At 37.2% G+C, this 22,134-nt stretch overlaps 1 protein-coding gene across 1 annotated transcript in view; it reads left to right on the top strand.

The window, feature by feature from the left end:
* The window catches only part of LOC121326021 (adhesion G protein-coupled receptor A3-like), a 97,073-nt gene that overhangs the window by 7,691 nt on the left and 67,248 nt on the right, over positions 1-22,134 (top strand). The window contains exons 2-6 of the mRNA XM_041269160.1: positions 5,465-5,536; positions 16,349-16,420; positions 17,800-17,871; positions 18,835-18,906; positions 19,202-19,365. Of these exons, the coding sequence (XP_041125094.1) occupies positions 5,465-5,536; positions 16,349-16,420; positions 17,800-17,871; positions 18,835-18,906; positions 19,202-19,365 (452 nt within the window). The remainder of the gene's footprint in view (positions 1-5,464; positions 5,537-16,348; positions 16,421-17,799; positions 17,872-18,834; positions 18,907-19,201; positions 19,366-22,134) is intronic.

Here is a 22,134-nt window from a genome sequence, read left to right as displayed (position 1 = left end):
AATTATGCTCAAGATGTGTGTGGTGAGGAACAATGCAATGTTACTGAATATTTGGTGGTGTTTGTTTTTCTTTCCAGTTGTTCAGGAGACACATGCAGTACAGTACGTGCTTGGATGAGGGTTAATGAAATAGTTCCCTTTAAAATTAAAGGAGATTCTGGGATTTGTTCTTATTTGTTTTTCCAGGAACATGTGGGGTCAGGTTTGACCCTTGATCTGTTCTTATTGAAGTGCATTAACCTACATGTATATTACTAGTCAGTTGTGCTAGGAAGACTGTCAGTTTGGGATGATCAGACTCAGCCCTGTCGGGACTCCTCTAACCGTTTCCGTAACTAAGCCGAAAAAATTCGGCTTTTTTGACAGGATATAGTCAGGGGCTGTCACTGCATTGTATTCGGGGACACCTGAGGGACTCCACACGCCCCAGGGGGGGGGTCGTTGTGAGTGACTTAATTATGAGGTGTTCTAGTGTTGGAAGAAAGTATTTGAGTGCTGTTCAAAATTGCCAAAATAAAGAGAGAGAGAGAGCAAATACTTAAAAGCAAGTTGCTATTTAGGCCTGCTACCCATGATTCAGAATCAGCATCGTCATCATCACAGCCAGAGTTACACCTCGACCACCCGTTGTGCTCCAGTCAAAACACAGACAACCCTGATGATATGGCACTAGCGACTAATGATGAGGCAAGTACTGCAAATAATGAAACTTTGATTGAAAACAAACAAGACAAACAAGAAGCTGAAACTAGTGATTGTTGTCCAGATGACCGGTTCCCAACTGATAGAGCAAATTATCCAGTAAATATCGATGCTGCAAATGTAAAAAAGTTAATTATTAAAAATGCGTCTTGCAAGCGCAAAGAACCATTCCCTTGAGATAACAAAAACAGATGTTTTTCAAGTGAGTATTATTACAAAGTGACTAAGACTGGAGATGAGGTTTCCAGGAAGTGGCTGTGTTATTCTTTAAAACTAGATAGTGCATACTGTGGACCGTGTTGGCTGTTTTTAAGATCGCAGACATGCTTCTCACCAACAAGCATGGGCAGTTGGAGTAAAAGATTGGCAGGGCATTTCACGAAAAATTGAAGAACATGAAAATCTGACGGGTCTATATAATTAGCTTTATATTATCATTATTATCCATGCAGTAGTATCAATATTGATTATCACCACCATGAGTATTACAAACTAAATAGAAAAGAATGTTGTTGCTAGTCCTTTCTGTCGTGCATTGTGAATTGCAAAATACTATAAAACGTAGAAAGAGACGTGCAGCCTATTAACATGTAAATATTTTCACTATAAGTTAACAGAGTAATTGTAAACCACTTGAAAATGGCTGATCTCGTCCTTTTGGAAGACCTTGCTAATGCCGCTTTTCATTGAGATAGTGTTTAGGGGGTCGTTATGACTTATTTGCACAAAGCAAACACTTCTTGTAAGATATCGCTTTCCCAATGAAGTCCTATTGGAATTTTCTGATATTTTGGGACCTAAGCTATACAGACCATCCGATTCCTGCACAAGTTCTTGGCTTTTTGGCGACTGGTACCTTTCAAAGACAGATCGGAGACATAAGTGGCATTTCACAAGCCTCTTAGTGCACTGATGCCGGTGGTTTTGGACTCCATCGTTGCCCTTTGTCCTCAGTACATTCAGTTTCCTTATACTGATGGACAGCAGATTGAAATAAAAAGGGATTTTCATTAATTGCTGGGCTCCCCAATACCCTTGGTGCTGTAGACTGCACCCAAAGAGCAATTCAAGCACCCACATTGAATGCATTTCATGGCGTGACCATGACACAGTACCACATGGGCGGGGCATATGTGATGCCCAACTCCATCTACTAAATGCTGTGGCTAAGTGACCAGGCAGAACCCACTATTCATATATTCTTTAGAATTGCAGTGTGGGCACTCGAGACAAAGGAGCCATGAGAGGGCTACGTTTACCATGTAAGGCTGTACAGGTGCGTTTTAAATGAAAATCTCCATGTGCTAACAATTTTAGTGACATTGAGATTTACTAACATTTTTTACTTAGAAATGTGCGTATGAGTTCCTTACGCAAGACTGATAAATCAGAATTTAATTGTGCATGTGAACATTCTAAACTCTGTGCGTACAAACAACTTAAGTAATGTTTTTACACACAATTGATAAATATAGCCCCAGGCGAGCTGTTGGACACGAGTTTTATAGAGAGTCATTGACATTACTTGCATTCTAGCTTTCAGAGGACACAGAGGAAAGTTAGGAGAGAAAAACAGTGGAAACTTTTTGTCAGTCAGAGAACTCTTAAGTAAATATGACCAAGTATGACCCAGTTTTAAAACAGTTAATTAAAAAAGACACCAAAGTAAAATGTCTTAGGCCACAGATACAAAACCAGCTGATTAATTTACTGTTAAAAAAAACTACAGAATGAAATAGTTACTGAGATAAAAGAGGCTCAGTTTTATTATGATATTATGGACACAACACAAGATATAAAAAAGGAAGACCAACTTCGACAAGTATTTCGATATGTGACGTTATCCCATGATGTTAATGAAATTATAATCAAAGTAAAAATCAATGAGAGCTTTTTGGGTTTCCATAACATTACAGATCAAAGTGCTCAGGGGCTAGAGACCGAAATAGTGAAAATGATCGAAGACAAAGGCCTGTCAGTTAAAAAATGTTGAGGACGGGTAGGATTGAGCAAGCACAATGAATGGAATTTACTCTGGTGTCCAGAAATGAATAAGTGAAAAATAATTCATATATTTGTCATGTGCACCGTGCTGCTCGTAATTTTAATTTAGTACTGAATGATGCTTGCATGAACATTTCGTGCAGTGACTATACTCATTTTTTAGTCAAAGCATCAAATGGTGGGAACTCCTTACTAAAGTAACGTCTTCTGCAAACCTGATGCTGAAAAAACTGTCCCCCAGACGCTGGGCATCCAGGCACAATGCTCACCTTGCTCAATGCTTCCACTTTGTTGATATTATGAAAGCACTAAGTACAATCATTCTATAGTGTAAAAAGACAGATGAGCATGGAGACCTTCGAGTTTGTGCTCATGGTTGTGATCCAGTCCAAAGTACTAGAGACTGTAAACAACGTATGGAAACTGCTTCATTCTAAGGACATGGACCTTTTTCTAGTAGCTAAAAATGTCAAATAGTGCAACAGAGACCTTTGCAAGCTTTAGAAAGCAGTTTGGAGTAAAGCTATTGCATCTTCACTTACAAGTAGTTGGGGAATTGAACAAAAGTTTTTACCGAAAAATGATTACGACGTGTACAACAACATTTTGATGAACTCTGTGAAGACCAAAGATCATCTAACCCTGAGGAAAATGTTAAGGTAGCTGTGTTCTAAGCCAGCATTGACATTATTGTTGCTCAGTTTAAAACATGTTTCTGTGGAATGAACACTGTAGTCCTTTTGAACTTCTTAGTGCTAATGACGATGCATTATTTAAATCAGCCAAGTCCCTGGCAGCTCAGTACGAAGGGGATTTATCTCCAGACTTTCCTACACAGCTACTGTCATTCAGAACCGCATTGAAAGACGAAATACAACAGATTGCTGGTGGTACCATTAAAGATCTAACTGAGCTTTTATTTCTGAAACATAACGCTATAGTGCTGAGTGTTTTGAATGTTGCAAGGTGCACTGAAACTCTTTTTGACTATACCACTTACTGTGGCGAGTGCAGAAAGGTCCTTTTCAAAACTGAAATTGATCAAAAACTACCTTAGAAGTTCAATGACCCAGAAGAGGCTGTCAGGACTGTCAACCTTGAGCATAGAGAGTGAACAAGCAAGGCGATGAGATGTGAAAGCCTTAATAAAGGAGTTTGCACAAAAAAATGCAAGACAGCAATCTCACTTTTAGTAAAATAAGTGATGATGCCCGTTTTAAAAAGAAAAAGAAGCACCGTTCCCCAGTCTTACAGCAGCAAGCAGGCACTGATTGTCCAGCTCTTCACGGGTTAGACAGGACAAGCCTACTTCACTGAGAACACTCCCAAGCAAAAGGTCAGACAATGGTTTTATATATTTTGAGGGGAAAGCTTTTGGTTTCATAGTGAAGGGAAGTTTTAAAGGAATTAAGATTTATAGGAAATAAGTGATTTTGTTTAAGTAACAGTTGTTCGTGTTGGTTTATACATGTGTGTGACTGCTGCATGAGAGGAGGCTTCTCAGCTATGCTGATGCGCTGAGGGACCCCCCCACCATATTTGGTGGGGTGGCCCTGGCATTTTGTGTTAAGCCACAGGTCCCTGATAACAGCAACTTGGATCAAGGAGCCCATGACACAATGCATCTTGACAGAGGACCCCACTCAATGAATTCACACAAGTGTAATATCATCTTCTCCTTACAATCACCCACCTTTGTTGTGTCGTACATATATATGCTCTATGTAGGGTATCAGTTATTAATGTGTGAAAGATGTCATTTCCGTCACATTTAAATAGAATAAGGTGACTTGTGAATACATCACCGGTGGGGTGGGGTGGGGGTGGGGTGGGGGGGGGGGTATGAAGTAAGTTGTTGAGGCATTTAGTCTTGGCAAAAAAAATAAAAAATACTAAGAACAAAACTGTAAAGGAATCCTTTAAACTGAACCATAACACTTGCTTCAATAGCAATGCATTGTTCAGTTTGTTTGCTGCATATATAAATCAGTGTTTTTTTGTTTGTTATTTGCATACTAATTAGAGTTAGCCCTTATATGAACAAAGTGCTCTATTCAGCTGAATAAACCATTTGACCCATGTTGGGGAAGCAAACCCCATGGTACTGTCTCTGTTACATATAATGTACAGTTTTAGGCTTGTTGTCTGTGTAGCTGAGCCTCAAGAGCAGTGACCTTGATTGGTCTAGGAGTCTGCAGCAGAGCAAGGCCTTGCTGCTTGTATAACCTACTGCATGTACAATAGTTTCTTTGCTCTGCACTGCAAGACTATCAGTGTGTTGGACTTAACATTGATTTATTTAAAGATACATATAGAAAATCTATTTTCATGATGTTAATTGTCTTAACAGACTGAATTAGAACCTATTCATTTATATTTGAAGTATGCGATACATAAAGTAGGACCATTGTATATACTGTCACGCACCAATAAAGTGCACATTCACACAAAGGTTTATTATTTTCTGTCACAAATCTTACCAAAAACTTGACATATAACACAGTAATGTACATGTTTTTTTTTTTATTTATGCAAATGTATTTCACATCTTTAGTTTTGACTTAGTAAATTATTTTGTTTAATTAATTTTAAATGACAAATGCCCCTAAACGCACTTCATGATAGCAGTTTATGTTGTATTGCTTTTAGACTGTGTTAACCTTTTTTTTTTTTTTTTACTGATCTCAACCTTTCTTTAATTTGACAGTTCATCTCTTTTGTTGTTCTTCTAACCAAATTCCTTTCTCGCTTCTTGCAGAATTCTCAGTAATAACAAAATCTCACTGCTGAAGAATGGCTCATTCTTTGGTCTGCGTTCCCTGGAGAGACTGTGAGTAACTGACCCAGTTCTGTTTCATTGTAGCTTGTGATTTCTTTAGTGTGCACAAAGACAGACGGGTATTAATAATAATAATAATAATAATAATAAATAATAATAATAATAATAATAATAATAAATAATATAGGACCTATACAGGTAAAGATAGTGATTAGTTCTAGATCGAAGTTACTTGGCGGTTTCTCTGTAAATGAAAAGGAAAGGTAGTGTGTGTGTGTGTGTCTGTGTGTGTGTCTGTGTGTGCGTGTGTGTGTGTGTGTGTGTGTGTGTGTGTGTGTGTGTGTTGGGGGGGTGGGGGTCATTGTTTAACCTCAAAGCACATCTCAGTCAAATATTTCAAATAATAGGTGCTGCTGAAATGCAAGATGCAGTCTGCTTCATCAGTGCTGCTAAAATAGCAGATGCACTCTACATCATCTGGGCAGTAATGGAGAGCAATCAATTCTGTATAGAGAGAGGCTTCCTGTACTCTATACAATAAATAGCACTTTGTATGTTTCATATACAGTACAATTGAATCTGAAGGGCTTTGTAAATGAGGCTTTTAGACTAATTTTATCCGTGGAAGATGTGATATGTATGTGGGTTTTTTTTGTTTGTTTTATTTTATATGATAGCTAGTTTAAAATGGGAAAGAAGCATGGTCCTCAGTATGTTCATTTAAAATGGCTTCATTTGCAAAACCTCAAAGTGAATCACCACCTTTATATGTCATTGACAGCTTAAAGTGGACTTTCGACAGGGGCAACTGAGTTGCTTAGGTCATTAAACCTTAAAATGCTATATTTGCCAAACTGTAAAACTGGGCTTTCCTCTTCAGAAGAAAAAGCAAAATCCTGCTTTTGTTACTGGAGTTGTGCAGCATTGTGCTTTCTGATTTTGTGACAAGTGCAACCCTCTCATTAGTGGTTTTGCCTGTTAAAAACCTGAGATTGCTGCACGTTAATCAGACTAACAGTTTGCGTTTAATTGTTCTTAACCTTTGGTGGGAACAGAAAGTACATAAGACATGGGGCCAGTGGGAGAAATGGTTTGAAGCCAGTTTTTCCCAGGAGTCAGTTCTGCAAAGTGAATTTCAACACATAATAGCTGATTCAGACTTAGTTGACTTTAATTATGTCTGACTTTAAATTTGTTTTGTCTGCAGTCTGAGACTTTTTGACCACATTTAAAGAAATGGCATCACATTAATGGCATATTTTAGCATAAAAAGCTAAGGAAATGTAAGGGACTGGGATACAGAATTCTGTACATATAAATGCAGGATTTGGCAATACAAAAACATTGGACTGAAAAATGTAGGATGTAGGTTATATTGTATACTGAGACCTGGAGAAATGTTTGTTATATCAGGGTGTTCAGTACAGTTGGGTTTGGCAATTTGCTGTATCAGAATAATGAAGAAACACCTAAACTGAATTGAACATCTTTTATACAGTAGTTCTTTCAAGACGTCTTCACGTTGATCAACATTTAAACTCTGTTTTTTAAAAGAAAACAGGTAAGAAATTAAAAAGTACATTTACATTCTGAATATAGTAATTACGTGCCGTTTCTCTTGATAAGCATATCCAGCGTCGATTTGTTTCATATTTTGCTTTTCTCAATGCACGCTGTTTCAGTCTTGTTATCGCCTCACTTCTGTTGCCATAGTTGCAGTTTGTGTGAAGATGGCAATGGTTGCATATGTCACACATGATCCGCTCTACAATAGGTTATCTATGAATCATCCTTATCTTCGAATTAGCCTACCAAGGTGTGACAAAGAATGAATCTTGGTTATAAATCTCCCTCCCGACCTGTGAGGTTGCTTCTTAAAGGGAACAGAGTGCTCCGATCTAGATGGTCAGACAATGCATTCCAAGGGTCAGATGAAAGTGGGCCATCTAGAAAGGGGGTGGAGCTATGGTACACCAAGTCATTGCTCCAGAGGGAAAGCTATGTGGCAACCATGGATTGGAGGAGAAACGGTTGCGCTCACTAACCAAGGGGGGGGTGGGGGAGGGTTCTGACGGTACAAAAGAGAACATGGCTAGGTGATCTGTTCCTTTTGTTATGGCTAAGAGTGAACCGAGAAAGAAGAACTGTAAAATAACCAGGAATGTTTTGTTTGTTTGTCGTGTCTAATTACACTGTTTGTTATTATTAGACGGCGAAAATGATCCATAGCCGTTGCTACAGGCCAGTGCTAAACCCGGACAACACTCACAACTGCACAAATAAATTGTATTTCACCACAAGCACTCTAGCATTCACTCTGGACGTGATCATGCGTGTGTGTTTCTGTGTATATTCTTTCAAACTGTTTTTATTATTTGGGACTGTAAACCCATCATTTGGAACAGTGCAGTACACATTGCTGTGTATTGCCTGGGACTATTCTTTGCGGTCGCCAGACAAGGATTACAAATGAAACGTATTTTTTGGACCGTGAACTTTGTTATCTGTCTTCATAATCACCACTACACCTGCACACTGCAACCCACTTTTCCACACAAGGGCTTTGTTTTTCACTGAGAGAATAACACATTCACACTGGAGAAAGTTCACTACCAAGATTGTTTTATCCAAGTAGACTTTGAAAAATTGATCATTCTAATAAGGCTAATTTGCTTGGACTGTTAAAAGGGGCTTTGTTATAGAAGGGTTCATTATAGTGAAGTTAGACTGTATAATATACCAACTTAAATATTGTTTGGTATGCGTTTTCTGTCTAAATCTGGATAAATGAAGTACACTGACCGTGTTAGCACCATTGACCATGACAAATCAGCACAAGACCACAATGTCATGTATTATGCCAGCTGAAACTGTTGGCAGACATCTTAATCCAGCTAACAAACTGTATTGAGGTTAAGAGCAGCAACAAGCCTGTGTCAAGCAGCTGCCTCTGTCCCAGGAAACCTGGCATATCGATGTCTGTAGGTTGTCTCTTAAACAATTTTAAATACCTGTGTGCCTGGTGTGTCCACTTACAGTATATTAGGATATTTGTCAAAACCGTGAGTGATCTTGAGGTAAAAACCTTAATGAATGTAGCTCAGGATAGGCCTGGGAGGTTAAGATGTTGCAGACAGCTACAGTGGGAACCAATTAAAACCATATCATTATCAGCTTTTGAAAGCTAGCCAGACAAAATGAAAGAATGAAAATTAGTTACACGTTATCAATAGCTTCCTTCTGGTACTGTCTGACAGGACAAATGAAAAGTAGTACTGAACACTGGCAGAGGTCGTGTATACTTTTGAAATTTTTTCTGGCTTAGGGTATGTATTCTTTGTTATAAAGCTCACCTTTCAACTCTCAAGCAGTTTTTCAAATAGGGAGTTTATACTTTTCAAGGTAATGTGTCACTTATTCCCACTTACTTATACCTATTTTATTATATTTGTACTAGAGCAAAATAGAAAGTATTCAGTCAGAATGAATTATTGATATGCATTACAGCAGTACCCATATATACTGACACACACTTTTTAATTTCAGTATTTTTCCTTAAAAAAATGTTTTTCATGTGTTAATGAAGATAATTTCGTACTGTTTGTCAGATTTACAGTGATCTGACGAACACTAGCTTTCAAGACCTCTTCTGGTCTAAGTAGAAATAACACAGTTTCTTCAAAGACGACTATTGAGGTCTTGAAAGCGAGGGTTTATAAATCACAATAGTTTATATATATATATATATATATATATATATATATATATATATATATATATATATATATATATATATATATATAATATATATAGTTTTTTTTCTTCTGAGTGGCATTTAATAATAAACACTGATTTTGTTTAAATGTTTCGGTGCAATATCAAAGCTCTTGGTCCAGAGCCCAGAGTTTTGAATCCAATGGAGTATTTCTGGATCAAGTTAAAAGGGTGATAAAAGACAGACTTCAGTTACTGCATGTTTTAACTGTCAAGAAGACCATGCGGGTTATAAATGTTTGGCAAATCAATAGCCAAGTATACAATCATTTTTCAAACTGTTTTGCAGACTTCCTTTTTAATAACTTTTCCAGACATATTTTAAAAATCAATTATCTGATTTATAATCCCTGGATGGTGGATTCAAAAGTAATAAATAAATAAAAAGATATGTACTGGAGTGTTATCATAAATTGTCCTTGGCTTTGCCTCATGGAAACCATGTATTGGTATTCTTCAAAATTGTTATGCACACACACATCCTTTTAGAGATACAGATAGAACTGTTTCACTAATCTGACCACTTACTGTGGTTTGACAATTTATATAAAGCAGGAAGAGCAGTGAGCCAAATGTACAGCTTGGGGCTGGAATAACAGTATTTAAAGAAATAATATAGATTTATACATTCTTGGCAGTTGTTTAGGGTGCAGTCGATAAGATTGAAACCGCAGTCAAATAGGATGTGGAATGGAATGAAGACACTTCCTGATTGGATGTGGAATGGAATGAAGACACTTCATGATTGGATGTGGAATGGAATGATGACGCTTCATGACAGAACATGTGTTGGTTTAGCAGTATGGTGAGGAAAGCTTTCCAAATGCCAGTTTGATTTCTTCTGTAACATGAACAAGAATGGATTCAGCTAAATGGTCTGACTGAATTCCACATGATTGGATGTGGAATGGAATGAAGACACTTCATGATTGGATGTGGAATGGCATGATGACACTTCATGATTGGATGTGGAATGGAATGAAGACACTTCATGATTGGATGTGGAATGGCATGATGGCACTTCGTGATTGGATGTGGAATGGCATATTGACACTTCATGATTGGATGTGGAATGGAATGAAGACACTTCATGATTGGATGTGGAATGGAATGAAGACACTTCATGATTGGATGTGGAATGGCATGATGGCACTTCATGATTGGATGTGGAATGGCATGATGGCACTTCATGATTGGATGTGGAATGGCATGAAGACACTTCATGATTGGATGTGGAATGGAATGAAGACACTTCATGATTGGATGTGGAATGGCATGATGACACTTCATGATTGGATGTGGAATGGCATGATGGCACTTCATGATTGGATGTGGAATGGCATGATGACACTTCATGATTGGATGTGGAATGGCATGATGGCACTTCATGATTGGATGTGGAATGGCATGAAGACACTTCATGATTGGATGTGGAATGGCATGAAGACACTTCATGATTGGATGTGGAATGGCATGAAGACACTTCATGATTGGATGTGGAATGGCATGAAGACACTTCATGATTGGATGTGGAATGGCATGAAGACACTTCATGATTGGATGTGGAATGGCATGATGACACTTCATGATTGGATGTGGAATGGGATGATGACACTTCATGATTGGATGTGGAATGGCATGATGACGCTTCATGACAGAACATGTGTTGGTTTAGCAGTATGGTGAGGAAAGCTTTCCAAATGCCAGTTTGATTTCTTCTGTAACATGAACAAGAATGGATTCAGCTGAATGGTCTGACTGAATTCCACAACGACAAGAGGATTAAAGTCCAGGGCTTGTAACCAGAAGGCCCCCTGTTCAAATCCCACCTCTGCCACTGACTCATTGTGTGACCCTGAGCAAGTCACTTAACCTCCTTGTGCTCCATCCTGCAGATGAGATGTTAAATCAATGTCTTATTGTAAGTGACAATTAAGTGCACAGCCTACCTCTGTAATGTGCTTTGTGATGGATAGCACCATGAAAGGCACTATGTAAAGATAAAGGTATTATTATTATTAACCACTACTCGCATTTGAAATACAGTATCTGTGTTTCATTAAATGCTGATACCGTTGAGCTATGAGGTGAAAGGGTGATGCTTTTTGAACATGTCTTTAGAAATGCATTGGAGAAAGGTGGTGGAAGCATCAGGTGCTATATAGAAAATGGTTGTCTTAGGATTGAGCTTAAAAGAAGCACACGGAACCCAATATATGAAGACAAGACCAGAAGAAAAATTCAGTTCCTTGTGGGCTGTCTGGCAAGGCACATCTTTGAAAAGCCTCCCTGTACCATGAGAAATCACTGAGGTGGGACAACATCTTTAGTCTCTGATCTTCATTCAAAGCACACCTGCTACAGGCATCAGCTGTGTCAGCGCTATCGAGGTTAACTCTGCACAGATCTTGACGCACCAGTTGTTATGATAGACAATAATAGGTTAAAATGATTCCAGGTCTTTCTACTAGGAGTAAAGGCCAATGAGCCACTATTAAATCTGACTGTATTGTGTTTTTGTAATCTAGCTTTAAGACCATAAATGCTGTGCAGCAGAGTACCTTTAAAAAGCACCAATGTTATAAATCAAAGGCTAGCTCACAGAGCAGAATACATGCTGTATAATCATATGTATTACATTATTGTGGTACAGTACAGTATGTATTCCAAAACCATCAATCTACTGGAGAGGTTTAGTCCATAGCTTTTACTTATTAGGAATGTTGCCTCAATACTTGTTAGGATCAAAGTTCAACCAGGTACAGATTCCACAAGTTCAGTTCTGCTGTGAATAACAGCCCGCTGTTCAATCAATGCATGTACCAGCCAGAGTGGCTGGCAGATGTGGATACTGACAAAGACAACGTACTGTACTTTTAATTGCAGCGATGTTCAGTCAGGCCATTAAATTTGTGAAAAGTCTGCATCCATGCTCCTTGAACCGGTCCAGTCAAACTATTCCATTGTGACCTACTATGAATCTGACACATCACTCAAACAAACATATTACTGACATCCCCTGCAGGAAAAGTGTCATAAGTGGTCCAGTAATAAAAACCTATCCAAGCCAAACTACCATCAGCACCTTGGTCAGTTGATATAACATCATCCTGGCTCTGTGCTTATTGTGGCTTTTATACTCTCGCCCTATCATTTGTATTAAGCAAAGTGAAGGCTGCATCATCTGACCACTGTGTTTTTTCCAGTCATCTGTGGCCCACTCCCGATGATCCATGCACTATTGAACTCTCCCGTTACATAGCAGGATGTGTGTAATACATGACTATGAAAATGTAACTTTTGAATGATAGAAGTTATATAAATAGATTGTTTTATGAAACATGAAGACCATATCCTATCTGTTTAATAGCTCTGCATACAACAATAAGAAGCTATGGGACAAGCAATGAAGTTAGTCTGTGTGTAGCTATGGAAGTCCATTGTTGGACCTTGACCCCTGCTCATCTCTCAGTCAGCAAGGGAATGTTGTGGCTTGGACTTGCGTACAGTATTGTTACGTTAGAATAATTTATGTTCCCCAAGATTATAGATATTTCTTGATAGCTACAATAGTACAAAGTAAATCCCCACTGATGTGATACATGCACAGGCGTTGTTGCTCAGACATGATAGATTTTTTTTATCCTACAATTCCTGAAGCTAAATCATTTTCATTTGTGAATTGTTTTCACTCATTTTATTGTACACTTTCTGGTGTATTTATTTCCTTAATCATATGTCTTTGTTGGAACCAATAGACATGCATTTATTATTTTATCAATGTAATCAACAAATACCTATTTATTTAAAAACAATCTGTTGAAACCTAACATCTTGTTTTCAGGATGCACTGAACAGCAATTTACAACACGCAAACATACAGAACAACAGAACACCTACAATATTATGTAGATCAAAAAAGCAAATACCTGGCAGATAAAATTGTATTGGTAACTCAATGAATTACTAAAATCTTAATGGATCAGATTCTGCTCATTATCATGCATCTTCTAGAGTGCAGGCTTTGAAAACACAATGCGTTGAGCATATACTGTAGAATGAAACCCTGTCAAGTGTTGTTGCATAAAATACGCAGAGGTAGCATTCTATAGAGGAACCCCAATGCAGCTTGAACACTTATGTTGTAAAATGGCCTTTCCCCTCATTAGTCTGTTACATGTACTTGGTACATGAATGTGAATTCATTCCTTTTTATTCAGAGTACAATAGGGGTTGTGCTTTTTCCCACTCAGCATCTCCTCAATGGGTGAATAGTTTAGCTGTCCCCCACAAGTGAACTGCCACAGACGTCCCAGCCCTTCAGAGCGGTAGATGTTTGCCCATTACTGTATGCCTTTTCCTCCCATAATTACAGTATAACCTGTAGTTTTGGAAAAGAGACAACATATGAATACCCCTGCTGCTTCTACTATTGCATTTCATATTTAATTAGTCTCTTATAAACTTTGAGGTGAAAGGTTTTATGTAATTAGATAAGAGAGCCTATCCTTTTAGTGCACAGTTAATGGTTATGGAATGAATGGCTGAACCAGAAAATCTAATTACAGTGGTTGTTTTTCTGTAAAATATATGTATAATTAGAAGACCTCCAAGTCGAAAGAACAAGTCGACTATTGTACAGTACACACACACACACACACACACACACACACACATATATATATATATATATATATATATATATATATATATATATATATATATTAAAGTAAATCAAATATAGTAAATATATAAAGTTTACTGTTCATAAAACTGCACTTTTCTGTTTTTCAACAGTTTTAAATATTTGAAACATCATTTTATTGATAAAAACAAACTTTAAATAACTCATGTAAAGTAAGTATCCTCTGTCCAGCTCTGCATGAAACCAATATAACTAGAAACTTTTTTTCAAGTATTAGGTGAAATATTATGGCAAGTATAAATTAATACAAACAAAAGGTATAAATCTATGCCAAAATAATGAGTTCATAAATGTGAAATGTAAATATGTCAACAATATCTATGCCCAAGCACCTGTGCTGTTAAATGATTCTGAAATGCTGTGAGCACTGGCAGCTCAAATACTCAAGGTGAAGGCTTTCTGGTTGAATTCCACTGGAAGGCAAGGACTTGGGAAATGCTTCTTTGTTTAAGCATTAATTTGCTTGAAGTTATCCAGCTGTAGTTCAAGCCCTTAGAGATGAAATTTCTTTTATACAACCCGAGCAGATGATTGATATGCCTTGCTGATGGTTTGTGTGACCTCAGAAATACAGCCGTTATATTCAGTATTTTTAATGTGCCTAACAATATGCACAGTGTGTGTGTGTGGCATGAGGCCTTGATTGTACAACAGAAAACAACAGAAAACAAACACTTGAATTTCAGAGAACCTCAGAATTATTTTTATTATTATTATTAATTTGTAATGAGACCATTCAACTCTGAAGACACCAGCATTTCTGGATTGTAGTGTGTAAAACATAATTAGTTATTTTCATCCTTTTTTAAGTAAGGGAATAATCCAGTCCTGTGTCTTACTAAAATGTTTAAGTGTTTTTAATAAAAACCGTGTTTACACTTACAGAAAGGAAAACATGGGCCTGCGCTTTTTGTCAGGTTTGATTTCATGGCGATTACAGATGCTGTTTTTTTTTTTTTTTTTTTTTTTCCATTCCTGGTAGGGTAGGATTGCAGCTTGTGTAGGCCTGTGTGGCTTTCTTTATTTAACAAGTGAAATATATATTAACTGCTTAACATTTGAGTATAGCTCTAAAAAGAGGCTGGACCGCACGTCACTCATGCCTGGCACAGTTGGTTTGATTGGCACAAAACAGGCTCTAAACCGAATAAGCCAAATGACTCAATTATCCTCTTACCCAAGAAAGCAAATGTCTCCTGGTATCAGAGTTAATGTTAAGGAAGCATTAATGGAAGCCTTTTTGGCACTCTTTATCACTCCTGTAATACTTGTAAACAGTGGGATTGAATATTCATGATTTAATCTTCCTTTTGCCAAAGTAGAATCCCTGCTACAATATACCAAAAACACAATGCAACATACTGCAGATTGTAGTCTAAAGAAACAGTGTTTGCACTGTGTAAGGCAGCACTGCCAGACAGGTCTAGGAGGACCAGTAAAGGGGGAAAGCATTTAGAGAAAAGGAATAATGAATTGTATAAATGAGTCTTGATTGCAGTTTAAATATTAAAGACACAGTGAGGCTTCAGTGTGTTGGAGGAAATAGTTTCAAACATTTATTTGTATTGGATAAATTAACCAAGGCTTATTTCAGTCATTTGGTTTTTTTTTGTTTTTGTTTTTGTTTTTTTTATATATTTTTCTAGCATAACAAAGCTTTGACTTGATTACCTTTTGGTAGAATTCAAGCTGGATAATTAATACATCTACCAACTGTAATATTGGGTTGAGCCCATTGTTTGCCCTGATCATAGCCTTAACATGACCTGGCACATGCTACACAAGGTGCTGGAAGGGATCTGAAGGGATGCTAATCTATTCAATCACTAATATTTCATGAAATTGGTGCAGACAACTAGGCAAAGAATTATGATGGCCAACGTTCAAGTTCATCCCAAACATGCTCAATTTGATTTTGATTGAGATCCAGGGATAGTGGTGGCCATGGAAGATGCCTGAAGTCTCTGTCATGCTCCTAAACTATTCTGGCATGTTGAATGCATGCATTATTGTCATGAAAGAAGGCATTGTGGAGTCACAACAATGTTTCAGCAAAATATAGCAGCTTGATAGTGCTGCAGGGATTCCATATCTAATTCTAATAGAATGATGCCAAATCCAGTCAGGAATACTGATCCTAATAAAGTGTGCAGGTTTTGTAATTTTGACCTACCTGTAGAGTAACAGTTTTATAAAGTTCTAGCACCTGTAAATTATTGAAACTATATTAATATTTTATAATTAGACGGTCTGTGCAATTCAACATCAGCGGAAAATATACAAACCCTAGCAGGACTCTGAGGGTGCTTACTTGCCTTGCATTAATATTGCAGTATGCAATAAATCCTGACACATTAAGTAACCTGTCCTTCTCACTTTTTCAGAGATTTGAAGAATAATTTAATTAGTACCATTGATCCTGGGGCATTTCGTGGACTTTCAGAACTAAAGAGGCTGTAAGTATAAGAGCAAACATACAGTAACAGTACAGAACAGCCCAGCACTACATCCGGGATTGTTATACATACAATGATCCTGATTGAAATCAATTTTGTGACACAGTGACCAAACTTTTAATACCGTTTTTATTTAAGCCTGTTATTGTTTTTAACATTTGGCCCTAAACTAAACTGATTGTACATATTGTCATACTGTATGGTTTAGATAGTGTATATGCTGTAAAAAAAAATTCAAAATGTTTTTTTGTAATTGTAATTTAAATCTTTGCCCCAGCAAACCACATGTGCTCCATTTCTATTACCCATTGTTAATTTAAATAGAGGGGATTAAGGAATAGGTATCTTAAACATTGAATATGTTGGACTACAAACATCTTTGCCAGATGTGACTTTAAAGTGAGCAAACCAAGATAATGTAAAAATGAAATTGTTCTGACACATAAAAAACGCTCGAAAGGTAGTAAAAAAAAAAAAATAACATAAAGGTTTTTTTTTTTTTCACACTTTAGAAAGCTCCTGGAATTGACCTTATTATAACTATAGTTTACGATTTGCAATGCACATCCGGGAATTGGAGCTGCTTGTAGTAATTTGAGAGGTCCACTTACTGGTGATTATAGGAAGATTTGAGTTTACTCTTCTACAGCTGCATTGGGGCACACACTTCAATTAAAGCAGGATAGGGAAGCAGAGCTTTGACTGTAATTAAGAAAGTAAATTAAGAAAATAAGTAGCATGCTGATGGAAAATGAGCACGGGGACATCCAAGCTGTTATTCAGGTCATCAGTAATTTGCTTAATCCTTTTCCATACACCACCCACCAGTGGACCCTAAAAGCCACGGGACTGTAGAGGCATGAGGTTTATCAGCTTTCCTTTCTTCTCAGGTTCTATTTATTTAAGGGCTTGTGGTGTTGACTGGACCGGGTTTGGTACTGCGTTGTGTGTGCCTGTTCCATAACTCTTAAGTGGTCTAGACCCTCGATTTGTTTATTACTTATTTTATTCCTATTGGAATGCTTATATTTTCCTAAGAAAAGTGTTACTGTATTTCTAAAAGTCAAATTTACAGTAGAAATGCACTCAAGAAGTTATGTCTTCAATGCCCAAACGTAGTATCAAACAATTGCAAGCTAATCAGTTTAGTTTATATTTAAAATGTGTTTTTAAAGTCTGCTCAGCGAAGTATTGTTGTGGATTTAAAAAAAAAAAAAAAGGAAATAGTCAACGTGCACTTTTTTAACTCAAGAAACTAAACGTTTATTTTAACAGTACAAGGATGCACTTTCTTTCTGTTGTATAAGGGAGTATAGCTTTGCACCAATTGTTTTGATATGGGAACTTTTATGACAATTACAGGGCATTTGTTGTTTTAGGGACCTGTCCAATAACAGGATTGGCTGTTTATCTCCTGAAATGTTCGGAGACCTCAGCAATCTGTTCAAACTGTAAGTACTTTTTAATTTTTTTTTTTTATTTGCTTTACATTGCGCAGTGGCAGCCAATAAAAGCTATTGCCAAATTTTCTGCCAGTAAGTACTTAAGCATTCTTTGTCTCAACTCGAATAACAATTCACCCAGAGTGGTAATGCAGAAAGCAGAGCGTTACATTGCACTGTTTTCATGCCATGACCACAAAGCGGTTACCCAAACCAAATCTATCTTTCTGCCATCAGAAATTTAAGGTATGTTACATTCCTATCTATTGTAACACTGTTGTGTCTATCCTCTAGAACAGGGGTCTCCAACCCTGGTCCCGGAGAGCCCCCATTCAGCAGGTTTTACAGGTGTCTTTACATCATCAGTGGCTAAAGATCTGGAACACCTGTTGTTCTTGACTAATTATGCCAGTAATTGGTTCAATTAAGTAACTGAGAGATTGGTTGAAACCAAAACCAGCAGGCACATTAGCTCTCCAGGACCAGGGTAGGAGATCTCTGCATTAGAAACTTGTAGAATACATATCCTGGGTGTATACCAAGTAATGCTACTGCATACAGTACAATAAAGGAATATAACTTCGAATTGTATAATTTTATTCAAGGTTTACAGAATTCTCTAAAATATCGCCCCATCTCTCAACATTTATGATTAAATACTATTTAAAACCTATAAATGCAGCGTTTTAACTGTAATGGAAAAAATACATTTATAAAACAAGTACTGAGCATGGGGATATCCCAACCAGTAAGATGTGTCTGTTTAATCTCTTTACATCAATATGTATCATTACATTACTATTTAAAAGCAATCTATTTGCATTAATTTGACACTACTCCCAACCTCCCGCCAAAACAGACACGAAGATAGCTTGTGCTTCTTCCACTTGCTGGGACATCCTTTTTGTTGAATGTGGAACTGTTTTTGTGCTACAGTAATATGTGTTCTGCATTTTGTTTTGTTTTTTTAAGGAATTTATCAGAAAATATTTTTTCAACTCTGTCTCAAGGGTTGTTCATCAAACTGGTCTCACTTAAAGTCTTGTAAGTATGGCCCTCTAGTACCTGTCTGTTGGGATTCTTCAATCTCTTGTTTTGTAAAATAGGCCATAGTTGTTTCCTAATTCCATTATATATTATTTAGTATATAGCTTATTTTTAGTACTACTGTGTTTTTTATTGCTTAACTTTAAGAGCTCTTACACAATCACGAATAACCATGAACAAGCTTATGCAATACACTGAAACTCTGCAATAATGCTACTGTGTTTTATAGTTCTATTTTTGTGCCACACAAGGTGTGTAAAACCTGTGTCATGTCTAATGATTTCTTAAACAGGCATTTTAGCACAGAATCACTCTTCTGTGACTGTAACCTAAAATGGTTATTAGACTGGGCCAGAAACAACGCCGTCCAGATAGGAAATGAAACCCTGTGTGTTTACCCGAGCACTTTGCATGGACTAGAACTCCGCAGTTTGGGGGAACAACAGCTAAAATGTGGTAAGTGAAAATAGGTTCATTAAACTTATGTAGAATGCAAATTGAATTTTGTGGCCTTAGTTTGTCGTTGTGTTGTAGTTTGTGGTTTGCTGATAGCTGCCTACATTTATCGTGATTTATTTTTGTCTATGCAGTAAAATCACACTCTACAATCTCTAAAAAACTACTGAGATTATCATAAAAGTGATGGTTAAGGAATGGGTTCCAGTCTTACACTACACTGTGTGTTACAAATGTTTTCACAGGTTCCTTATTCTGTGATATTTGTGAGTCTTTTCTGTGTGTCTTTATTGCAGGTTGTCTGTTTGCCCCTGTGTGAAACAATCAGGTTAACAAATGTCAAAAATAAGGCCAATTTAAATCCCCCAGCATTCAGTAATTGGCACTGTCCACAAAGGAATATTTTTTTAGGTTCTGTAGGCTACAATCTGTTATTATCGCTACCATGGAGTAAACTGTTTTGCAATCTGAACCAAGCTCTTTAAATTCCTACCAAAAAGTCCTCGGGGGAAAAAAAAAAAGCGGCTATAAATAAAAAAATAAATGCTCACACAAGCATCGTCAAGATTAGTTTGTCTTCATTAGTGAGGGCCATGCATATTCAAATATTGACAGTGGAGAGGACTTGCGGCCTACAATCACAGCATGCCAGCCTGGCTGGGAGACCTTTTGGAAACAGTGGCATTAAAAAGTGAGGTTGTGGGTGGCTTGCAGGACCCTAACCCTTTTAGAGAACCAGTCCTTTGAATTCTGCTCTAAAGAACTGACAGGCAGTTTTCTTATGCTGAATGGTCCTTTTGCTTGCTTTTCTGTTGTTGGGTTGGGGGACGTTACCATGGAAACTGTGTTGAGAGATCAGGTGAGTGGGAACACCAATCTCACTGGAAGCTCTTCTTTTTAAGATATTTGTGTTTTTCTAGAATTCATTTTTTTAATTATCTAGTGCAAACGGTGCAACTTGAAATCTGCAGCGTCTTTTTTAAATTCGTCAATAAAACAGTGAATGTTGCTGTAGATTTCCACAGCTCAAAAAGAATCCCACAGCACATGCAAAGTATCTGGTCAGATATTTGAGTAATGCTAACACTTTCAATTGTTTAGAAGGATTTGTTCGTACAGGACTGTCTGGCACTTTAGCACTACATCAGCAGAGTGGGCGTGTGTCTGTATTTTCCATTCAGCTCTAAATAATATTTGTAGGGAATATGGTCTGCTGCTTGAGAATATACATTTTACTCAGGGCTTCCTGCATTTGCAGACATTATTTCATGACCTAAACCTGGATGGAAAACATACGTCTGTCAGCCCAAGCAAAGTTCTTGTATGTTTTGAATTATCCTGCACTGCCCAGTCTCGGCATGGAATTGGGTACGACACGGCACTGTGGAGAGGATTCACTAATTCTAGCCTATTGCCATGCTTGTAGGCTTGACTGTGAAAGAGTTGAAAAACTATCAAATACACATTTTTTAAAGAGTATCCACTATAGGATTACTGTATTTAGGCTGACTTAAAATATCTTGAAAACGATTATGTTTAGCGATCTCCAAGTTGTTTGGAGACAGGACTTACCCATAAAGTGACTTTTATAGAAGTACAACACAAGCAGAAACTGTGATAAATAGAATTATAAATATTTTTCTTCTCGAACTGTAAAAAACGTGACTTATCATCATCACACTTTTTTAGTGTATTTTGTTAGTCAGCACCTCTTCAAAGCTACAAGGGCTATTAATCACAGCCAAAGTTAGTCTAGTAATTCATATTTTAGACTCAATTCATCTTTAATGATCAGGACACAGTATAGCAGCACTGTTCAATATTTTAGTAGGTGGAGCTGTCTTAAAGTTGCTTTGATTGTGTTCTCTGAGCATGTGCGCTACACTCTTGGGGTGAACTCCACACTGCTGTAAATGTGACTAGCAAGGCACTGTTATGACAAGTTGATTTAATTCCTGCTTCTGTTTCTAAGCACTTGGTTTTACGCAGTTCTAAAACAGTTAGTCATTTGGACCATGTTAGTCATTGAAAAACAGAAAGGAATGAAAGTTTTCTTTTTTTCTCTCCTTAAGAAAGTTCAAGTAATGAAAACAGATGGCTTGAAGAACATCTTTAAATGATCTTGTGCGCTTTGGATATGATTTTCTGTCATCCTTACAAAACTAAAATACATGTATGGTTGGCTGACTTAGGTACCATGTTTAAAACAAAAGGGGGGAGGATTTGATATTGTTAAGACATTGCTTTAAATATTTGGTCACTGATGATAAATATTTTACTGTTTGGATTTATTTAAACATTAGTGGTACCTACAATGCTATCCTATATTTGGTTATATTATAACACATTTTATATTGGACTTATTGGTGTTAGTGCTACTTTCTAGGCCCACAGTTTTCCATACAGTCGCTAGTATATTGTCTTTCAACATTGATCGATCTTCTGAAGTATAATTACTTTGTATTCCTGTTGGCATTCCTTTACAATGATTAACATGTATTTCTTAGTTTGCTTTTTAGCTGATCTTCTTGTCTAAGATTAACAAAGTGTTGTGAGAAAGGCTAGTCCCTAAGCCACTGAGAGTATATGTAGTAAGTTATCCTCCATACTACAAACTGAAAAGACAACACAGCAGATAAAATATCTTATTAAAAAAGAGCTGAGAAGAGACAGCCCAGTTTATGCATAGTTAATCTTAAACCTGCAGAGAAAGGTGTTGCACTTTCACTGCTAACAGATAGAAATCCACAGGTTTATATGGCTGATGCG

The sequence above is a fragment of the Polyodon spathula genome, chromosome 13, assembly GCF_017654505.1.
Source record: "Polyodon spathula isolate WHYD16114869_AA chromosome 13, ASM1765450v1, whole genome shotgun sequence".
Classification (NCBI taxonomy): domain Eukaryota; kingdom Metazoa; phylum Chordata; class Actinopteri; order Acipenseriformes; family Polyodontidae; genus Polyodon; species Polyodon spathula.
This window is presented reverse-complemented; position numbering and strand designations above follow the sequence as displayed.